Source organism: Lepidochelys olivacea (assembly GCF_965140295.1).
Source record: "Lepidochelys olivacea isolate rLepOli2 genome assembly, chromosome: 8".
NCBI lineage: Eukaryota > Metazoa > Chordata > Testudines > Cheloniidae > Lepidochelys > Lepidochelys olivacea.
The window spans coordinates 64376486-64394363 of record NC_140418.1 but is presented as its reverse complement, the minus strand read 5'-3'; the positions used below and the strand labels follow the sequence as shown (position 1 = coordinate 64394363).

Genomic DNA, 17878 nt, shown 5'->3' with positions numbered 1-17878 from the left:
GTAAGTCTGGCTGACTTTGCATTAAGTGAAAAATGTTATTTTGTTGAGGTTAGAATATATGCCATAAAGCATATGTCCTTTGTGACGTGATAGTTAGATGTGAAATTCAGAATTAAGCGTAATCTTCAGTTATAGACCAGTATTGTAAGTGACAACGATTTCAAATTGTAAAAAAGGAGTGCACACATTGAAGGAAATCTGTTTGTTTTTAAACATGCTTATCAAAATACTCTGATTAGGCAGGCTGGATTAAAATAAAATTAGTGAACACAAACTCCCATACTTTTAGAGGTATGCTGTCCCCCAGGATGTGTGCGTGTAAGTGCTGTTAATGTTAATAAGGGTTACCCAGGCACATAGAGTGCACAATGGACTTTTTATAAAATACAACATTCCATATACAGTATGGAACAAAACAGGGAAACTGTGTTTTTATAGATGTCTCACTTGCCAGATTTTATTGGAACATATTTTTCTGGATGAAACAAGTTTTAGTAGGTTACTTTATATTTTGTTTGAGTCTCCCCATCTCTTTCTGACTTGAGCAGTGAAACAGTTTTCTGTGTGGAACTAATTTGTTAATTAAAAACACGTACAAATGTGAGTGAAAAATCCTAAACAAAGGGTACAGACAGTATACAGATTTGGCATATAACATGACCGGGGAGAGCAAACTGTCTTTCATTCGTAAGAGAAATTACAATTGCTAATATATGGATTTTGATATTTCAAGTATATTATAAACAATATAGAACAAAAATGATAGATCAAATTGAAAAGATCACAGCATATATTTGCAGATGTAAACATATAAATACATATAAATAAAACCCACAAATGTACAGACAAGGATAATAAACCTTTTGATGAAAAAATATATAATCAGGAATAGCAATTAAGAGTGTTAAACCAGAACAAACTGCTGAAAGTATAAAGGCAGCTTTAAGTTTACCATCCCCCTCCAAAAACTGATTTCAGACAAATTAACAAGCCACCATAATAAATTTAACATTTTCAAAGGATGTTCTAAAACTGTCTCTTGTGTCTAAAAGGAAATTGGATAACAGCTTTCTTAATCAATAAGCCTGAAGATAATGTTTTCAGTGGCGAGGCATATAACAGTTTAGCAAAGTCTAGTAATACAACTATTAAAATGTTAATATTTCTTGTATTGTGAATGGATTTCTTAAAAAAATATAATATGAAATCTAAAAAAATTACTATTTGATATTATGTCTAATTCATTATAATTAACTGAGATTTAAAGGACCTTTTAAAATCATTCACTTAAGCATTTAAATTATACTTACAGGCTAAATAACTTTCTGTGCATGTGAACTCTATTATTTTGTCAGATTGACCAGTGGTCTTGACTGTTCAAAGGTCAGCGGTCACAGTTGTCCTGAATTACCAGTCCTTTTTTCATGTGGACCCTCTGCTGCGTTGCATGCTGTAATCTTCTTAATGGCTTCATTCCAATATTCACACATAATATTCTAGATTTATTGACTGTTAGAAATACTACCATGCCAGTAGCAGTTCCGCTATTCCTAAGGTATTTAAAATTGGAAAAATAAATCAATGCAAGACTTTCAGGAATCCTTTGTTTTCCTTAAGGGGGGAAAAAGCCTTCTTCCTGTCTTCTAACAAGAACACTTGTTTTTAGATTTCATCATTTCACTATAGATTTGTCTCATTTCTTTAAAGAAAAATAAGCAGCTATTTCAGTAAGAGTAAATTTTCTAATACAATAGTCCTTAGAACACCATTTTTTCTTCTTGTAAGGCCTTATAAGTTTTCAGTGGTGGTTGAGACTCCAAGAACCTCAAAATTATAAATGCTGTGCCCAATCCAGCAGTGACTTACACACATGCTTAACTTTGTCAGTGGGACTACTCATGTACTAAGCATGTTCTAAGCATGTTCATAAAGACTTGCAAGACTGATGTCATGTGTTTAATACCATGAGCAGTTCCATTGACCTCAGGATTGGGCCCTCTGCTTGTCTTGCTGTGTGTCAATGCTTTGCGAAATATTTATATGACTTGTGGAAAATTATGATTTCTTTAATATTTTCTGCATTTTGTTAAATAATGGTGTCAAGTACTAAAAAACTATAGAGCAACTGAAAGAGAGATGGTCTGTATAGCATTTAGAAACTACAATGCAGAACAGTACCTATATGTGTCCTTTTCATCAAGAATTATATTTTAGATACGTAAACCTGTTTCAACACCGTAAATCCACTCCATATTTGATAAGTAGACGCTAATTTATTCAGAAAACTGAGTATTTGCTTTGAATAGTAGTTCTTGTGAATGTTGTTCCTCAAAGTACAAGTTAGTTCTGTTGTAAAATAAAGTGTGATTAGTTCCTAACTGTGACACTGATTGCATTAGTCAGAATATTTAAATTTTTTTACTTATGAAGTGTGAGTAGAAAAATGTATTATAAAAATAATTATTAATCCATTAGAAATTCAGAATGGCTGGCTAGCAAAGTAGGCAATATTGTGAGAGCCAGTTGCTTACGTGCAGAGATTTTTACAGTCATTTGGCATCACAGTGAACCTTGGTATACGTTTAGAATTTAGAATATTAGGTTAAAAATTACAGCATTCTTTGAACCCTATTTGGTTTTGGAAATATCTACATTTAAGCAGATACCTGTCATTGTTAAAAATAAGTGGATATTTAATGTTTGATGATGAAGGGCTGAGATGTCCAAAGTCTGTGCGTAGAGAAACTCTTAATTAAAATAATGATCTCCATATTCTGAGGTTATCTTTTGTTTAAGTAAATTTGTTTTAATCTGCCCTCCACTTCTGTTCTTTAGCCAATCCACTTTCTCACTGCTCGTCACTTGTCTTATTCTTACAGTGGCCTGATTTAATAGGAATGCTGATTGAAACATAAGCAATTCCCACTCATACTGGAATAATATCTTGAATATCCACCTGGGAGATTTGAGAACTCTGTGCTTAGGTTTGTAGAGAAACAAACATGTGATTTGTGTCAAGAGGCCTGTGACAAGTTTATTTTAGAGAATTTACAATCAAACTTTAAAGGAATACTGGATCCAGTCCGGCAGTCTCCGAAGCTCTAATCCTGCAGGCCAAATTCATGCAGGTGGTTTCTGAAATCAGTGGGACTATTCACCCAACTTTGATTCTGTAAACATTTGAGCACTTGGTTTACTTAGGTACTATGGAGTAGGGGCTATGCACATGTATAAGTGTTTGCAGGATCAAGGCCTGGGTGAGTAATCCCATTGATTTCAGAGTGACCACTTGCATGAATTTGGCCTGCAGGATTGAAGTTTTACAGACTACAAAGATTGGATCCCGTATTCTTTTAAAGTTTGTTTGTAAATTCTCTAAAGTAAACTTGTGAAAACTTTTGTAAATTTTGGTGCAGGACTGGGTCCACAGTGAGATTAAAAATAAGCGTTTTAAACTATGTTAACAATTTAAATGATGAAAACTGAGAAAATTTTATGAATTTATTTTGCATCATTCATTCTGTTTTTACTTTTATATTTCTTTCTACTTGGGCAATAAAAAAAAACTAATCTGTTTCACTTTTATTTCTAGTCAGTTTCTTGTCATCTTTACTTTTTTGCCCTCATGCACTATGTAGCCCAAAGTATGTGGGTTGCAAGAACCCCAAGGGAATGTTTCAATTAAAAATCCTCCCAAAATGTTTCCATTGGAATATTAAATATAAATGATTATTTATATTGATCATAAAATATTTATTTATTCTTCTTATGAAGGGTGAATTTTGGCTTCAGTCACCTTTACAGGGTTCATTGACATATATCAAGCAATCAGGGTACAAGTCACATGTATTTAAACTGATGATATTTTATCCTGAGTCAGTTGCATTTTTGAAAGTTTAAAATCTTCAGGGAAATACAGTGATTATTTCCAAAGTTGTGACACATTCTTTGCTTACCTCTTTAATATGTCTAGATTTTACGTTTCAGAATGTCCCAGCATGTGGTAAAAAGCACCAGCCAACCAACCAGAAACCCCGACAGTCTCTTGATGATATCCTATTAGTTCCAACTTTTCCACATCTCTGCTTTACCCTTGCTTGCTAGTGTTTAACAGTCAGTGAAGTGACCTTCCCAAGAGCATCCAAGAATGGTCAGGGCAAGATAAAGATAAACATTTTGCTTTCAGTGCAGTTTAAGAACCCCATCTCTGACTGTCCTAATGGATCACTAGTGTCTCCTGGAAGCAAACTTGACTGTTATTCCTGCCTCCTGTGAATTGCTTGATTCCAGTTTTAGCTTTTGTGGCTTCCTGAGCACCAACTGCCATACAAGCTACATAACAATTCACTTTCAACCTTATAACATGTTTGATTTTGTTACTGACATTGTATAAATATACATTTGAAATTTGTTAATCTTTGTTTTATCCATTTGTGTTACTAATATTGCCACTATCATGTCACCCCAGGTGATTCACATTTCCCCTCTTTGGCTTACCACCTCTCGCAAATTATTTTTCCACCTTTCCCTGTTAACATGCTCCAAGATTCCACCCCACAGCCAAGTAATTGAAATTAATCCTTTCAGGAGCACTTCACAGCACCTTTCCCCTCCTCTGTTCACACTTGAATCACTCCACAAGTACTGATCTATCCTAGTTCAGTCTGGCTTACTTTCAAGCTTCTCCTTTGTTTTAACCACTGCTTTCTTTAGCTAGGTTCTTTTTGGAGAACCTTGTGCCGATACCACACCAATGACACAGTTCTTGTGGGGACACTGCTAAAGAAGCTCTTGCCACTGCATATGGTCTGTGGGAAAGACCTGAACTACTGGCAAACCATAATTGCCAAGAGTGGGAAGTCCATTATGATCTGGTGGAGCTACCCCTTGCCTGTAGCCCAGTGTTCTTGGGGAAGGTGGGAACTTGTGGGAGCTTCCCTTGAACTATAAAATAATCTTTTGGAGGATAGATTTGCCTTCATTAGCAGTCTGTATGGGAGCTGTTAACCCAACTCTTACGGCTAGAGCACAGTTTGTCTTGGAGTGAGTAGAATTCTTACCATATTTTATAGGGGAGTACCTTTGCCTTTATGCTGACACACCCTGCTCTTATTTATACCAGATAGATCCACGAGATGGTGAAGTTCTCCCATGTGTATAGCTTACTAGCTTACTTCTTACCATACAAGGCTTTGACCATGTTGATTGCTTATCTTTAATGTCTCTGATTGACTGAACATACAGGCTGGTCCCTCCCTCACCAAGCTTTATTTAATCCTTACATCCTTTCTCCTCCCTCACCTCTACCCTTACACATCTTCTCTTCCCACAAGCTCCCTTATCTCCCATCCAACTCTTTCTCCTGTACTCACTGCAACGTTGTCTCTCCTCTCAACAGAAAATGTACCTTCCCGTGCTCTTCAGTCTGTCATTGCTGACTCTATGTTTTGTCCTTGCTTACAAAGATAGTTGGGTGGGTGAATCATCAACATATATCGGTAATCTCTAGCTCTCCCATCCATCCATATGAAAAAATAAATAGAGACATCAAGATCCATGTATGTCATGCCAAAGCAACATGCCCTCCCTTTTAATAATCCATGCTCTCCCTTCTTCTGACATTTCCATTGCTTAATTTAATCATTAGTGATCTTTAAACTTGGAGCTTGATTATGCAAGTGCTTATGCATGTAACTATACTATGTTTGCAAGATGGGGGCCTTAGATAGTAAGCGCTTCAGGGGAGTGGTCTATTATTTTTAAATGTCTGTAGAGCACACCCGTGGCACTGCAGAAGTAATAATCATATTTAAGATAAATTTATTACTTGGTTAACCTTGTGGTGAAGCTGGTGATGCATCAACAGAGTGTGGTTTATCCCTTTTTCATCAGTGAGGTAGACACTTGTGTCAGGTGCTAATTGTTCCATGTGGCTCAATTTTTTCTTGCAGCAATACTTCTTTAGGACTCTGGGCAAAAAATAAGTATCAGTCCATCAGAAGCTACATTAGAACATTAAGGGTTGTCCTTTAGTTTGGATAGCTGGATCTTACATTGGGATGAGGAAGGAGTTGCCTAAGTGGCAGTCCACAAAGGGATTCTGGCTCACCACCCAGAATGCCTCAGAGAGATGAGAGGCATATGTGACAGAAAGGGAGCTGTAACACCATTTCAGATGGGTGCAGCATAAGGTCCTCCATTGTTGACCTTTCTTTGCAGGCTGATGTATAGGGAGTAAGCCTGAGGTCTTATTTCCTCTGATCGTCAAGTTCACTGCCAGCACTAAACACTCCTGGTTCTTGTATATGGCAGCTTGAGCCCGAAAGGTGCTCAGCATTCTGGCACTTATCCAGTAAAACATTTTAGCACATAAATAGCTTAAAACCATGCATAGTTCTATTGATTTCAAGCAGTAAGGTAAATTACACCTTTCTCACCAGTATGTAATAGAATGCATTCTTTAAAAAGGTCCTGTCTCAATAACCATTTTTACCATAAACCAATGAATTCAGTTGACATAATTATGTTGAAAACAAAAGTCTCCTAATTCATTATTTGGGAGGTGAGAAATATTTTCAATTACATTTTAAAATGTCTGAGCTTTTTGTAATACGTTTCCATTTTGTGAAAACCTGCCAGATTTTTATTGTGTTTATTTTCTGTTATTGCTTTTGCTCAAAAAATGAACCCCTAAGATTTGTTTAAAAAATTAGACCAAATACTCTGTTTTAAAGAGTGAAATTTCAATTTGATGAGGATCAGCTTTCATATGAAAACACACAAGACATGACATTATACAAAAAAAAATTAAATTCAATATGCAAAATTTTGCTGTCCAAAGATGGCTTGGAATCACATGAACATTTTTTCACAATTTTTTTCACAGCCCTATTTATAATATATAATTTACATGAATGCAAATTTTTCTTTTTAAGGAGGAAAGGGGGTAAACTTCTGTCTCTTGCATTTAGGAAATGTTCTACTGGATTTAAAAAAGTGGAAATCTGGTTTTCATTTTTGACAAACCAGGTTTCTATACACTGACCCCTGCTCTCTTATTTCAACATTAGTGAAATATAACTGTAATTGCTGACACATCTCTCCGTTTAAAAGAACTTATGCATGTTTTTACCCTTGAATTAAATAAGCTTCAATTTTAATAACTTTCAAAATAATCAAACTACAGAACAAAGAAAGTGAAATGACAAGCATTTATTTTTGCAGCCTTGAACTGTGTAACTGTTTCTTGTACTCGCTCCTTTTTTTTTTCTTTTGAGGTGTAAGTAAAAATACTTAAATGAGCATTGGTGTGTGCTCTCCATGGGCTAACTGAATCAGACTCTAAACTTTTATCTGGATCTATGGAGCTTGGATATAAATTGAAAAGATCACAGCTATGGGGAGAAGACCTATACTGTAAAGGCCTTTCTGCATAGATTATGAACATCAGAACTCAATAATTTTTTTTCAAAACTATAGTTATAATTGGACCCAATGGGGGTCTCTCTCTTTGATCAGATCATAGTAACTGTGACTTTACAGTGGAAAATGTCACTACTGTGAAGGTTTATCACCTGTAGAGCTGGTCTTTTCTCTGATGCCATGTTCAGTTCTCATTAGCATTATTCAAAGTTTAGTTGTTAATTAGGTTGACACTTCAATTACAATCATCATCTACAAGAACAGTCATGACTGCTTGCATAAAGAAACAAAAAGATATTCATTCTTGCATACATTTATAAAAGAATGAAACCTGTTTTGGTGATACTTTGTGCTTATAAGGGTAGCCTAAATGTTCTGGTTAAAGAGTAACCCAACTGAAAATAAATGATGCTTTGGACAGAATCTGATAACTTATGTATTGTTTTGCAAGGCACTTTGCAATAAAAATTAATATGGAAATACATCTTCATAATAATTGCAATAGATTTTTTTCTCCAACTGTCTGGTATTCAGCTTCTTAAAACAAGAGTGGAAGAACTGCTCTTATTAACTGCATTCACACATCTTTCTTGTTTTTAGGAATATCAGAATAATTCCAAAATATATGATCTTGCTCCAAAGCTTCCTTAACTAAAGAATGGCCTTTTAATCTAATGTTACTCATGCCTTCCAGAATTGTACAATCAGAACTTGTTTACCACATAAAACAGGGTAGATCTTCAGAAATCAGATGCTGGAATTAATGTTTTTCTTAATGCAGGTGCCTCATCACTAATAAAAGGGTGCTATCCCCTTCCTTCTCCATCCCTTTCACCCCCTCCACCCCATTCAGATGTTTTATTCCTTAGGCCAATTCTAAAGACACTGCACTATTGAATTTATACAGGCTTTCCCCAACTAGCAAACAATAGTGGCAACAGCTCCCATGATGCATGAAAAATGATGCATGCTAATAAGTTGGCAACAAAAAAACTAAAATTGAGAGGTAAGTGAGCTGGAAGTGCCCTTAAAAAATAACCCTCCACAGCATAAATGAAAGATGCCCAACTGGCTTCATCTCAGACAAGCAGACACATGTTATGATTGCAAAAAATCTGCAGAAAAGTGGCTCACAAGCAGTTTACTGTAAAATAATTAAAGCTTATTTATGTCAAGAGGCCTTGGGAAAAAAAAAAAGAGAGCATAAACCAATTTACATTAGCACTTTACCATCATCCCCTGCTTTCGTTTCAATTAACAGACCAGCAGGTGCTCTTTGCAGTTAAAAAGATAAGCTATCGAGGAGGAGGATGAATTTTTGGCTGACCTGTAGACACTGTGGTTTGCCTGCTGATTGGGTTCATACCTTGCTGTACCAATTTCTGAGGTGTTAATTTAACTGTTCCTCTCTGTCATACAGGTCTCAGCCTTGAAAAATAAACTGAAGAAGCAGTCTACAGCTACAGGTGATGGAGTAGCTAGGGCCTTCCTTAGGACACAGGCAGCATTGTTTGGATCCTACAGAGATGCACTAAGATACAAACCTGTAAGGCTTTTTATTATTTTAATTTGTTTTCCTTTATTCATAAGAACAGAAACTCATTATTTTGCTATCTGGAAGAAAAGTACTAAAGTCTTATCACAATCTTAAGGGTTTCAAAAAATAAAATGTCCTAAATGTTATCTTAAACTTGATAATAAGGTGGTAATCTAGAAGTTGCTTCTTTGACTTTTGAACCTTGAGCATCTGAATGATCTGTGTTTTACTTACAGTAGGTACTTGCCCGCCAGCAAACTACTTTCCCTTTGTCTCATTCATTGAAACAACTAAATGGAGCTCTAATAAAGAAACTACTTGTATGACTCACTTAGGATTATTGATGGACTGCAGGAACTGACAAAGTTGGGAAAGGGGCTGGCTAATTTGGAGGTTGGTCATTTTCTCTACTTAGAATCCACCAAAAGTGAGCTTGGTGGAAGCCAAGAATCTTTTACTACCTCCTAGCAAAGGCTTGGAATCATCTAGTGGAACTGTTTTAGGTCTGGCTGTGTCAGGAAGCAGGGCCTGCAGAAGAGCCAGTCTCCTGGCAAATTAAGGAGCACAGCTGGCCGATAGTAGGCTGCCTGATTGGCTACACTGACTGATTGGTTAGAAGAGGAAGCACACCAGCTCTTCAGCTCTGCAGCAGAAGCCCTTCAGCAGTTGCTCAAAATATTTGCCATGGGCTTGTGTTAGTGCCTGCCAATGGCCCCAGCCTTGTGCCCGCCTTCCCTAACTCCAGATAACCTGCTCCTGATTCTTGGCTTCAGTTCCTGATTCTCTTCTCTGGCATCTGGCCTCTGCTTCGGTCTTTGACACCGGGCTCCAATTCCTGACTACCAGCTCCTGCTCTAACCACTCGGTACAACCGCCCATGCCCTGGTCACTGACAGGCTGTTTGGTGAATCTAGCATGCTCATGACCTGTGACATTCCTGCTTTGATATCAGTAATAGAGCAGGAAGGGATGAAAGCCCAGTCTGTCTTAGCAAAATTTCAGAATGTGTGTGTTTCTGAGGCTCAATTGGTGCTTCATAGACTGGAGCTAGCATGGATCTTTGTCTTTTCTGTTTTGTTAATGCTAGTGGAATAATGCTGAGCCTATTGCTGACAGATGTGGTTAATGCCTATCAAAAGATGGCACTTTCACAGCTGCAAGTAGATCTTCAGAGAAGCAGCCTACTTAAAATACTTTCCTCTAACACTGACTTATTTGCAAACTACTGATTGGTCTCTCCGTTTGGGGAAGGATAGTGAGATCATGTTGGTTTGGTAACTCCAGTATTATCATGATCTGATATTTCTGACACTTCTGTCTAAATTCTGCCTGCTTGATGTCCTGGATTCAGCTCTAGTTAACAGAATTGTTAGTGATCTTATGATAGACATGAGGGATCTGTCCTTTGAAATCTGACAATCTCCGATTCAGATGATCACTAGATGTAAGAGGGTAGGCTGTGGTTCATGATACTAATAGGCAGAATTGTTTGTTGACCTCTGATTACACTCATTCTGGGATGTGACATATCAGAAGTAATGATGGGTGCCTTCTTGTTGCAGGCTGTCTTGTTTGTTGTTGACCTTTTTCGTATTGACCCCTCACTGTCATTCTGACTGGCAGAGACAAGGCAAGTGAGGGAATATCTTTTATTGGACCAAGTTCTGTTGGTGAGACAGACAAGCTTTCGAGCCACACAGAGCTCTTCTTCAGGTTTTCTGTGTGGCTCGAAAGCTTGTCTCTCTCGCCAACCGGACATTGGTCCAATAAAAGATATTACCTCAACCACCTTGTCTCTCTACTGTCCTGGGACCGACATAACTACAACTACACTGCATTCTGACTGGCAGGCATTTTTCTTTAGATGAAAGACAACTGACTAAGTTGAACCCATATAAGACTGAAATGGTGTACCAGGTATAAGCAATCGAGATAAGCAATTTTAAGGAATGTGTGAATGCGCTATTTTTTTCAGTGGCTGGCCTCTGGCAACTACAGAATTTTAGAGTTAAAGTAATTGCTATTTGACCTGAAAGTCCACGTTGCAATAGTATCTAAAATGGCTATGCAAAATTTCAAGATCCTGTAGAATCCAGTGCAGGACTCGAGTTATGAGTGCATTTCAGACACCCAAAGTTCTCCCCATTACAGACCTTCACAGTTATTTATTTTTGCTGTCTCCATGATAGAATGATGTAATTTGTTCCAAATGAGATTTATATGAAATTGCTTTGGAAGCTGCAGCCGTTGCAGAATGGGGTTGCCCATCTGCTCATTGGTATAAGAGTGGCCTTTAAGGGAGTCTTTAGCGTTGATTCTCTGCAGTTTGCATTGACTGTTGGTGAGCAAACAACTAAATTTCAGTGTCTCGTTCACATATATCAGATGTAGATTAAGACAGTGTTGTTGAGGTGGAGGAGGCTCTCCTTACGTTCTGACCTGATGTTTGGTCCTGGAAATGACCAAGGAACAGGTCCTTTTTGGTTCAGTAAGTCTGTTGGAGTTCATCTATAACTGTCTTCAAGATGCTGCACGAGGTCCCTTTTTACTTTGGTGGTTTTAAAAAGTAACAATTTTTCAATTTTCAGTTTACAATTTTTCATCAGTTGCTCCATTGCAATTTGAGAAACCCATGTTTTCCATTGTACTGATAATATGAAATTGTAATACAAGTTGGCAAACATTTTTTAATAATAACCTGTGTAGCTCCTCCTTTCAAGATTATTTGCTTTTGCCCCTCCCCCCCCTTTTTTTTTTAATCCAGTGGTCATATATAAGAGAAATGTATTTGTGGAATCACTATGGAAAAGGGTCTAATTAGGGGCACCATTTTGGAATTTCTCAGCCTGCTGGCCATTGTCAGCCTGTCTTAGGTCGGCAGATACCAGTTAAAAATGAAAAAATATAACTTAAGAAATACCTAATATAGCTAAAACTTAACATTTTTTCCAAGTGTTAATATTCGATGTCAGTTGCTGTTCATATTGTTTTAACTAATATAGGTCCCACCATGCCCAGAAGCTATTTTTCCTTGGAGATAAATCTGACCTCTTCTAAATTGCTGTATAAGATAGAAATGCAGTACACAGTATTTATTTATGAAATTCATATATTATTTCTTTAGGTTTCTGATTTACAGGATTCTTAGTATGTTGTTACAGTTGTGACAAAGTTCCTCCTCTACCTTGGTGGGTCCTGTGCTTATTGGTGGATTTGCTTGCCTCAGAGATTTACGGCAGCGATCAGTTTGGCCTAAACAACCTAAGCTATAAGCACTTTTGTGGCTCAAATCTGCCGTTCGCTCAGATAACCTCATCACTGGCCCTCATGGGGAAAAAGAGAAGAACAACCCCCACAGTCTCTGCTGATCCACCGTGTAGGTTGGGGAACAGAGACCTCCCCTCTGGTGAAACCCACAGTCCAGGTCAACTCCTCCTGTGTCTGATCAGGAGTTGGGAGGTTTGGGGGGAACCCAGGCCCAACCACTGCTCCGGGTTCCAGCTCAGGGCCCTGTGGATTGCAGCTGTCTAAAGTGCCTCCTGTAATAGCTGCGTGACAGCTACAACTCCCTGGGCTACATCCCCTGTGGCGTCCTCCCAACACCTTCTTTATCCTCACCACAGGACCTTCCTCCTGGTGTCTGATAACGCTTGTACTCCTCAGTCCTCCAGCAGCACATCCTCTCATTCTCAGCTCCTTACATGCCCTCCTAACTGATGGGAGGTCCTTTTTAAACCCGGTGTCCTGATTAGCCTGCCTGCCATAATTGATTCTGGAAAGTTCTTAATTGGCTCCAGGTGTCTTGATTAGCTTGCCTGTCTTAATTGGTTCTAGCAAGTTCCTGATTGCTCTCGGGCAGCCCCTGCTCTGGTTACTCAGGGAACAGAAAACTATTCATCCAGTGGCCAGTATATTTGCCTTTGACCAGACTCCTGTACCTGGTCTGGGTCTGTCACAGGTTTTATCTCTGGATTACCAATTTGAACTTTGTCCAGGTTAATAGTGACTGAGAGTTGTTGTCTAATGATTGATCAAAGACCTACATGAAATGAGTTGATATCAGTTCAAAAGCTAGTGGATGTGGATCTATATCACAAAAAAACCTCATCACAATTAATTGGCACCATTTGGGAGTATTCTCAGAAGAGATGTGTCCTGTACTGAATGGGTATAGAGAACGTACTCTCTCTCATTCCAGAAAACCATAGTGATGGGTGCAGTATGAAAACTCAAATATGAGTCACAGACAGTATCTACTTTCATACTGGGGTTCATATAATGTTTCACATTGGCATTTTAAAGGGATATACTTAAAAGAGAAGCTTCACTCTATAATTTTAAAACAATTATAATGATATAAATTGACCATATTTTCAGAATCAAAACCTGGAGTGCTTTTGTGGCACCATTTTTATGGTCACAAAACAGCCATACAAAAGTACACTTTTTTAATTGTATGTTGGGGTTACTACTGTTTGCTTTTGACTCAAAAGCATATTTTTCAGTTTGGTGGATTTTTTTCCAATATCCTAATGCACTGAATGAGTTTAGCTTGAAACATGGAATATTCACTTTGGGTAAAAGAACAGCTTTGTTGGGTTTGCACTCATTCAACTTTCCCGTTCACTCCAAACACTGTTCTTCACAGTAAACGCTTATTTCATGGGACTGTTTGTTTCTAGTAAACAGAGAACAAAGTTTCCTCAGCATAACAGTATGCCTTGAACATACATATTATGGTTATTAAAAAAAATAGATTGATGAAATGGAAAAGTGGAATACTGAAAGAAGTTCTGGGACACCAGCACATCATATGAAAACTTGGGACCGTCCTGTTAAAGGCAGGACATCTATAAAGGTGATAGTTCATATCATTTGAAAAGAATAATTGTAAGAAATACACTCTTGCTCATAAAAGTTTACTTTGGTGTTATTCCTTGTAAAAGCAATAATAATCCATTGCTCTCACTTAATACAGTACTACAACAAACTAATATAAAACAATCACATTGATACTGCTCCAAACATTGGTAATTTCAGTAACGGTAAAAAGACAGACAGACAGACTCTCTCTCTCTCTCTCTCTCTGTAACCCTACAACTTTAAAACCTACAACTTCCCCATATTTACCATTGCCTTTCCAATATTTCCAATGAAGTGGAGGATAAGGGGGGATCTGATAGCTGCTTTCAACTACCTGAAAGGGGGGTTCCAAAGAGGATGGCTCTAGACTGTTCTCAGTGGTAGCTGATGACAGAACAAAGAGTAATGGTCTCGAGTTACAGTGCGGGAGGTTTAGTTTGGATATTAGGAAAAACTTTTTCACTAGGAGGGTGGTGAAACACTGGAATGCTTTACCTAGGGAGGTGGTGGAATCTCCTTCCTTAAATATTTTTAACGTCAGGGTTGACAAAGCCCTGGCTGGGATGATTTAGTTGGGGATTGGACTAGATGACCTCCTGAGGTCCCTTCCAACCCTGATATTCTATGATTCTATGACCCTAAGAGAAAATAATAAAATTGATTTTGTTCTTAATTTCTCTTTATTTCTTCCCTATTATTGGGTAAATGGCTATGAAAATGGGAAATGAAATCAAAACTAAACCTCTTAATTGGCTCACTGAATAATGATGAGTTTGTACACAACTCCTGCACAAGCAAGATTTGAGTCAGATTCTTTATGCCAGAGGAATTTGGCCATAAAATTTACTTACCTGGCCCATCAGGAATTACCCCACTATAAGGGTGATTCTCTACTAGAGTAGAGCTGATGTAGGGGAAGTTAGGCCACTCCCCCTTTTTGCTGCCATGAAAACAACCATCATAAGAAGAAAAGGGGGTGGCTGGGATATCCCTGTGCCATGCCAATTCTCAGCTGTTAATTTTTGACCCTTTGGGCTGTTTGCAACTGTTGTAAGCTAGAAATACCCATATACACCTCTACCCTGATATAACACGACCCGATATAACACGAATTCAGATATAACATGGTAAAGCAGCGCTCTGGGGGGTGGGGCTGCACACTTCGGCGGGTCAGCGTGTCTGGCTCAGAGATGCCGCTCTGAGCGGCGTGTTAAGGGTGCCGGGCTGGGGCTGAGGGATTGGATAAGGGGCAGAGGGTCTTGGGGGGTGGTCAGGGGACAGGGAGTGAGGGGGTTGGATGTTTCGGAGGTTTGGGGGCAGGACGGTCAGGGGAAGGGGAACAGGGGCTTGGGAGTCCCGGGGGGCCTGTCAGGGGGCAGGGGTGTGGATAGGGGTCAAGGCAGTCAGGGGACAGGGAGCAGGGTGGTTGGGTAGGGGGTGGGGTCATGGGGGTGATTAGGGATTGGGGGGTCTTTGGAGGAGGTGGTCAGGGGACAGGGAGCAGGGGGGCTTAAATAGAGGCTGGGGTCTTGGGGGGGTAGTTAGGGGCAGGGGTCTCTGGAGAGGGTAGTCAGGGGACAAGGAATGGGGGGGATTGGATGGGTCGGGGGTTCTGAGGGGTCAGTCAGGGGGCGGGAAGTGACTATTAATAACGGAAATGCTTGAGGCCAAAGCAAGTTCTATACAATGCGGATTCACATATAACGTGGTAAGATTTTTTTGGCTCCCGAGGACTACGTTATATCGGGGTAGAGGTGTTGTCAAGGTTCCTCCCCCACTCTGAACTCTAGGGTACAGATGTGGGGACCTGCATGAAAAACCTCCTAAGCTTATCTTTACCATCTTAGGTCAAAACTTCCCCAAGGTACAAAATATTCCACCCTTTGTCCTTGGATTGGCCGCTACCAGCACCAAACAAATACTGGTTACTGCGGAAGAGCTGTTTGGACGCGTCTTTCCCCCCAAAATACTTCCCAAAACCTTGCACCCCACTTCCTGGACAAGGTTTGGTAAACAGCCTCACCAATTTGCCTAGGTGACTACAGACCCAGACCCTTGGATCTTAAGAACAATGAACAATCCTCCCAACACTTGCACCCCCCCTTTCCTGGGAAATGTTGGATAAAAAGCCTCACCAATTTGCATAGGTGACCACAGACCCAAACCCTTGGATCTGAGAACAATGAAAAAGCATTCAGTTTTCTTACAAGAAGACTTTTAATAAAAAATAGAAGTAAATAGAAATAAAGAAATCCCCCCTGTAAAATCAGGATGGTAGATATCTTACAGGGTAATTAGATTCAAAAACATAGAGAACCCCTCTAGGCAAAACCTTAAGTTACAAAAAAGATACACAGACAGAAATAGTTACTCTATTCAGCACAATTCTTTTCTCAGCCATTTAAAGAAATCATAATCTAACACATACCTAGCTAGATTACTTACTAAAAGTTCGAAGACTCCATTCCTGGTCTATCCCCGGCAGAAACCAGCATATAGACAGACACACAGACCCTTTGTTTCTCTCCCTCCTCCCAGCTTTTGAAAGTATCTTGTCTCCTCATTGGTCATTTTGGTCAGGTGCCAGCGAGGTTACCTTTAGCTTCTTAACCCTTTACAGGTGAGAGGAGCTTTCCTCTGGCCAGGAGGGATTTCAAAGGGGTTTACCCTTCCCTTTATATTTATGACAGGTGTATTGCTCTAGTTCAGCACAGGAGACCATCCCTGCCCAGAGACATTGCTAGGATTGGGGGATTGTGAAGGTGAGTTTTAAGTCACTTGTGCACATGCAAACCCAACTTGTTATTCAGTACAGGTGTAACCCAGACTCCCGCCTTCCATTCTCAAGTCTTCCTTTTCAGATTAGGTTCCATAATATTTGAACGTTTATCATGAGAACAGTGGTCCATATAGCCAAATATCCTGTCTTCCAGCAGTAGCAAGTGCCAGATGTTTTTGAATGAACAGAACAAGGCAATTTCAAGTAATCCATTCCCTGTCACCAGTCCCAGCTTCTGGTATTCGGAGGTTTAGGGACACTAGGAGCATGGGTTTGCATCCCTGACCATTTTGGGTAATAGCCATTGATGGACCTATCCTCCATGAATTTATCTAATTCTTTTTTGAACCCAGTTATGCTGCTGGCCTTTCAGCCTCCCATGGCAACAAGTTTCACAGGTTGACTGTGTGTTGTATGAAGAAGTACTTTCTTTTGTTTGTTTAAAACTGTCTGCCTATTAATTTAATTGAGTGCCCCTTAGTTCGTGTATTTATATGAAGGGGTTAATAACACTTCCCTGTTCATTTTCTCAACACCATTCATGATTTTATAAACCTCTATCATATCCTCTCTAAGATGAGCAACCCCAGTCTTTTAAAGCTCCCCTTGTATGGAAGCTGTTCCATACCTCTGATCATTTTTGTTGCCCTTTTTCTGTACCGTTTCCAACTCTAACATAGTTTTTTTGAGATGGGGTAACCTGAACTGCACGCAGTATTCAAAGGGTGGGCATTCCATGGATTTATAGAGTGGCACTGTCTTATTATCTGTCCCTTTCCTTATGGTTCCTAACATTCTGTTAACTTTTTTGACTGCCGCTGCACATGGAGTGGATATTTTCAGAGAACTGTCCACAATGACTCCAAGATCGCTTTATTGAGTGTTAACAGCTAATTTAGACCCCATCATTTAGTATGTATAGTTGGGATTATTCTTTCCTATGGGCATTATTTCGCATTTATCAACATTGAATTTCATCTGCCATTTTGTTGTCCAGTTACTCAATTTAGTAAGGTCCCTTTGTAACTTTTAGCAAACAGCTTTGGATTTAACTATATGGAGTAATTTTGTGTCATCTGCAAATTTTTCCATCTCACTGTTCACCCCTTTTTCCAGATCATTTATGAATATATTCCTTTAGGAATACCAATCCATAACTTTACATAATGGTTCAAATATTGCAGTTACGTAAACTGAGATGAGAGTTACACATCAGATGCAAAGGTTATATGAGCGTAATTAGCATAAAGGTGTTGTCATTCAATTTGTGTGCAAAA

General features: G+C 39.0%; 1 protein-coding gene across 2 annotated transcripts in view; it reads left to right on the top strand.

The window, feature by feature from the left end:
- DENND1B (DENN domain containing 1B) overlaps positions 1 to 17878 on the top strand; it is a 237433-nt gene that overhangs the window by 171207 nt on the left and 48348 nt on the right. For both annotated transcript variants that reach the window (XM_084637445.1, XM_084637446.1), the window contains one exon: positions 8843 to 8968. In XM_084637445.1, the coding sequence (XP_084493571.1) occupies positions 8843 to 8968 (126 nt within the window). The remainder of the gene's footprint in view (positions 1 to 8842; positions 8969 to 17878) is intronic.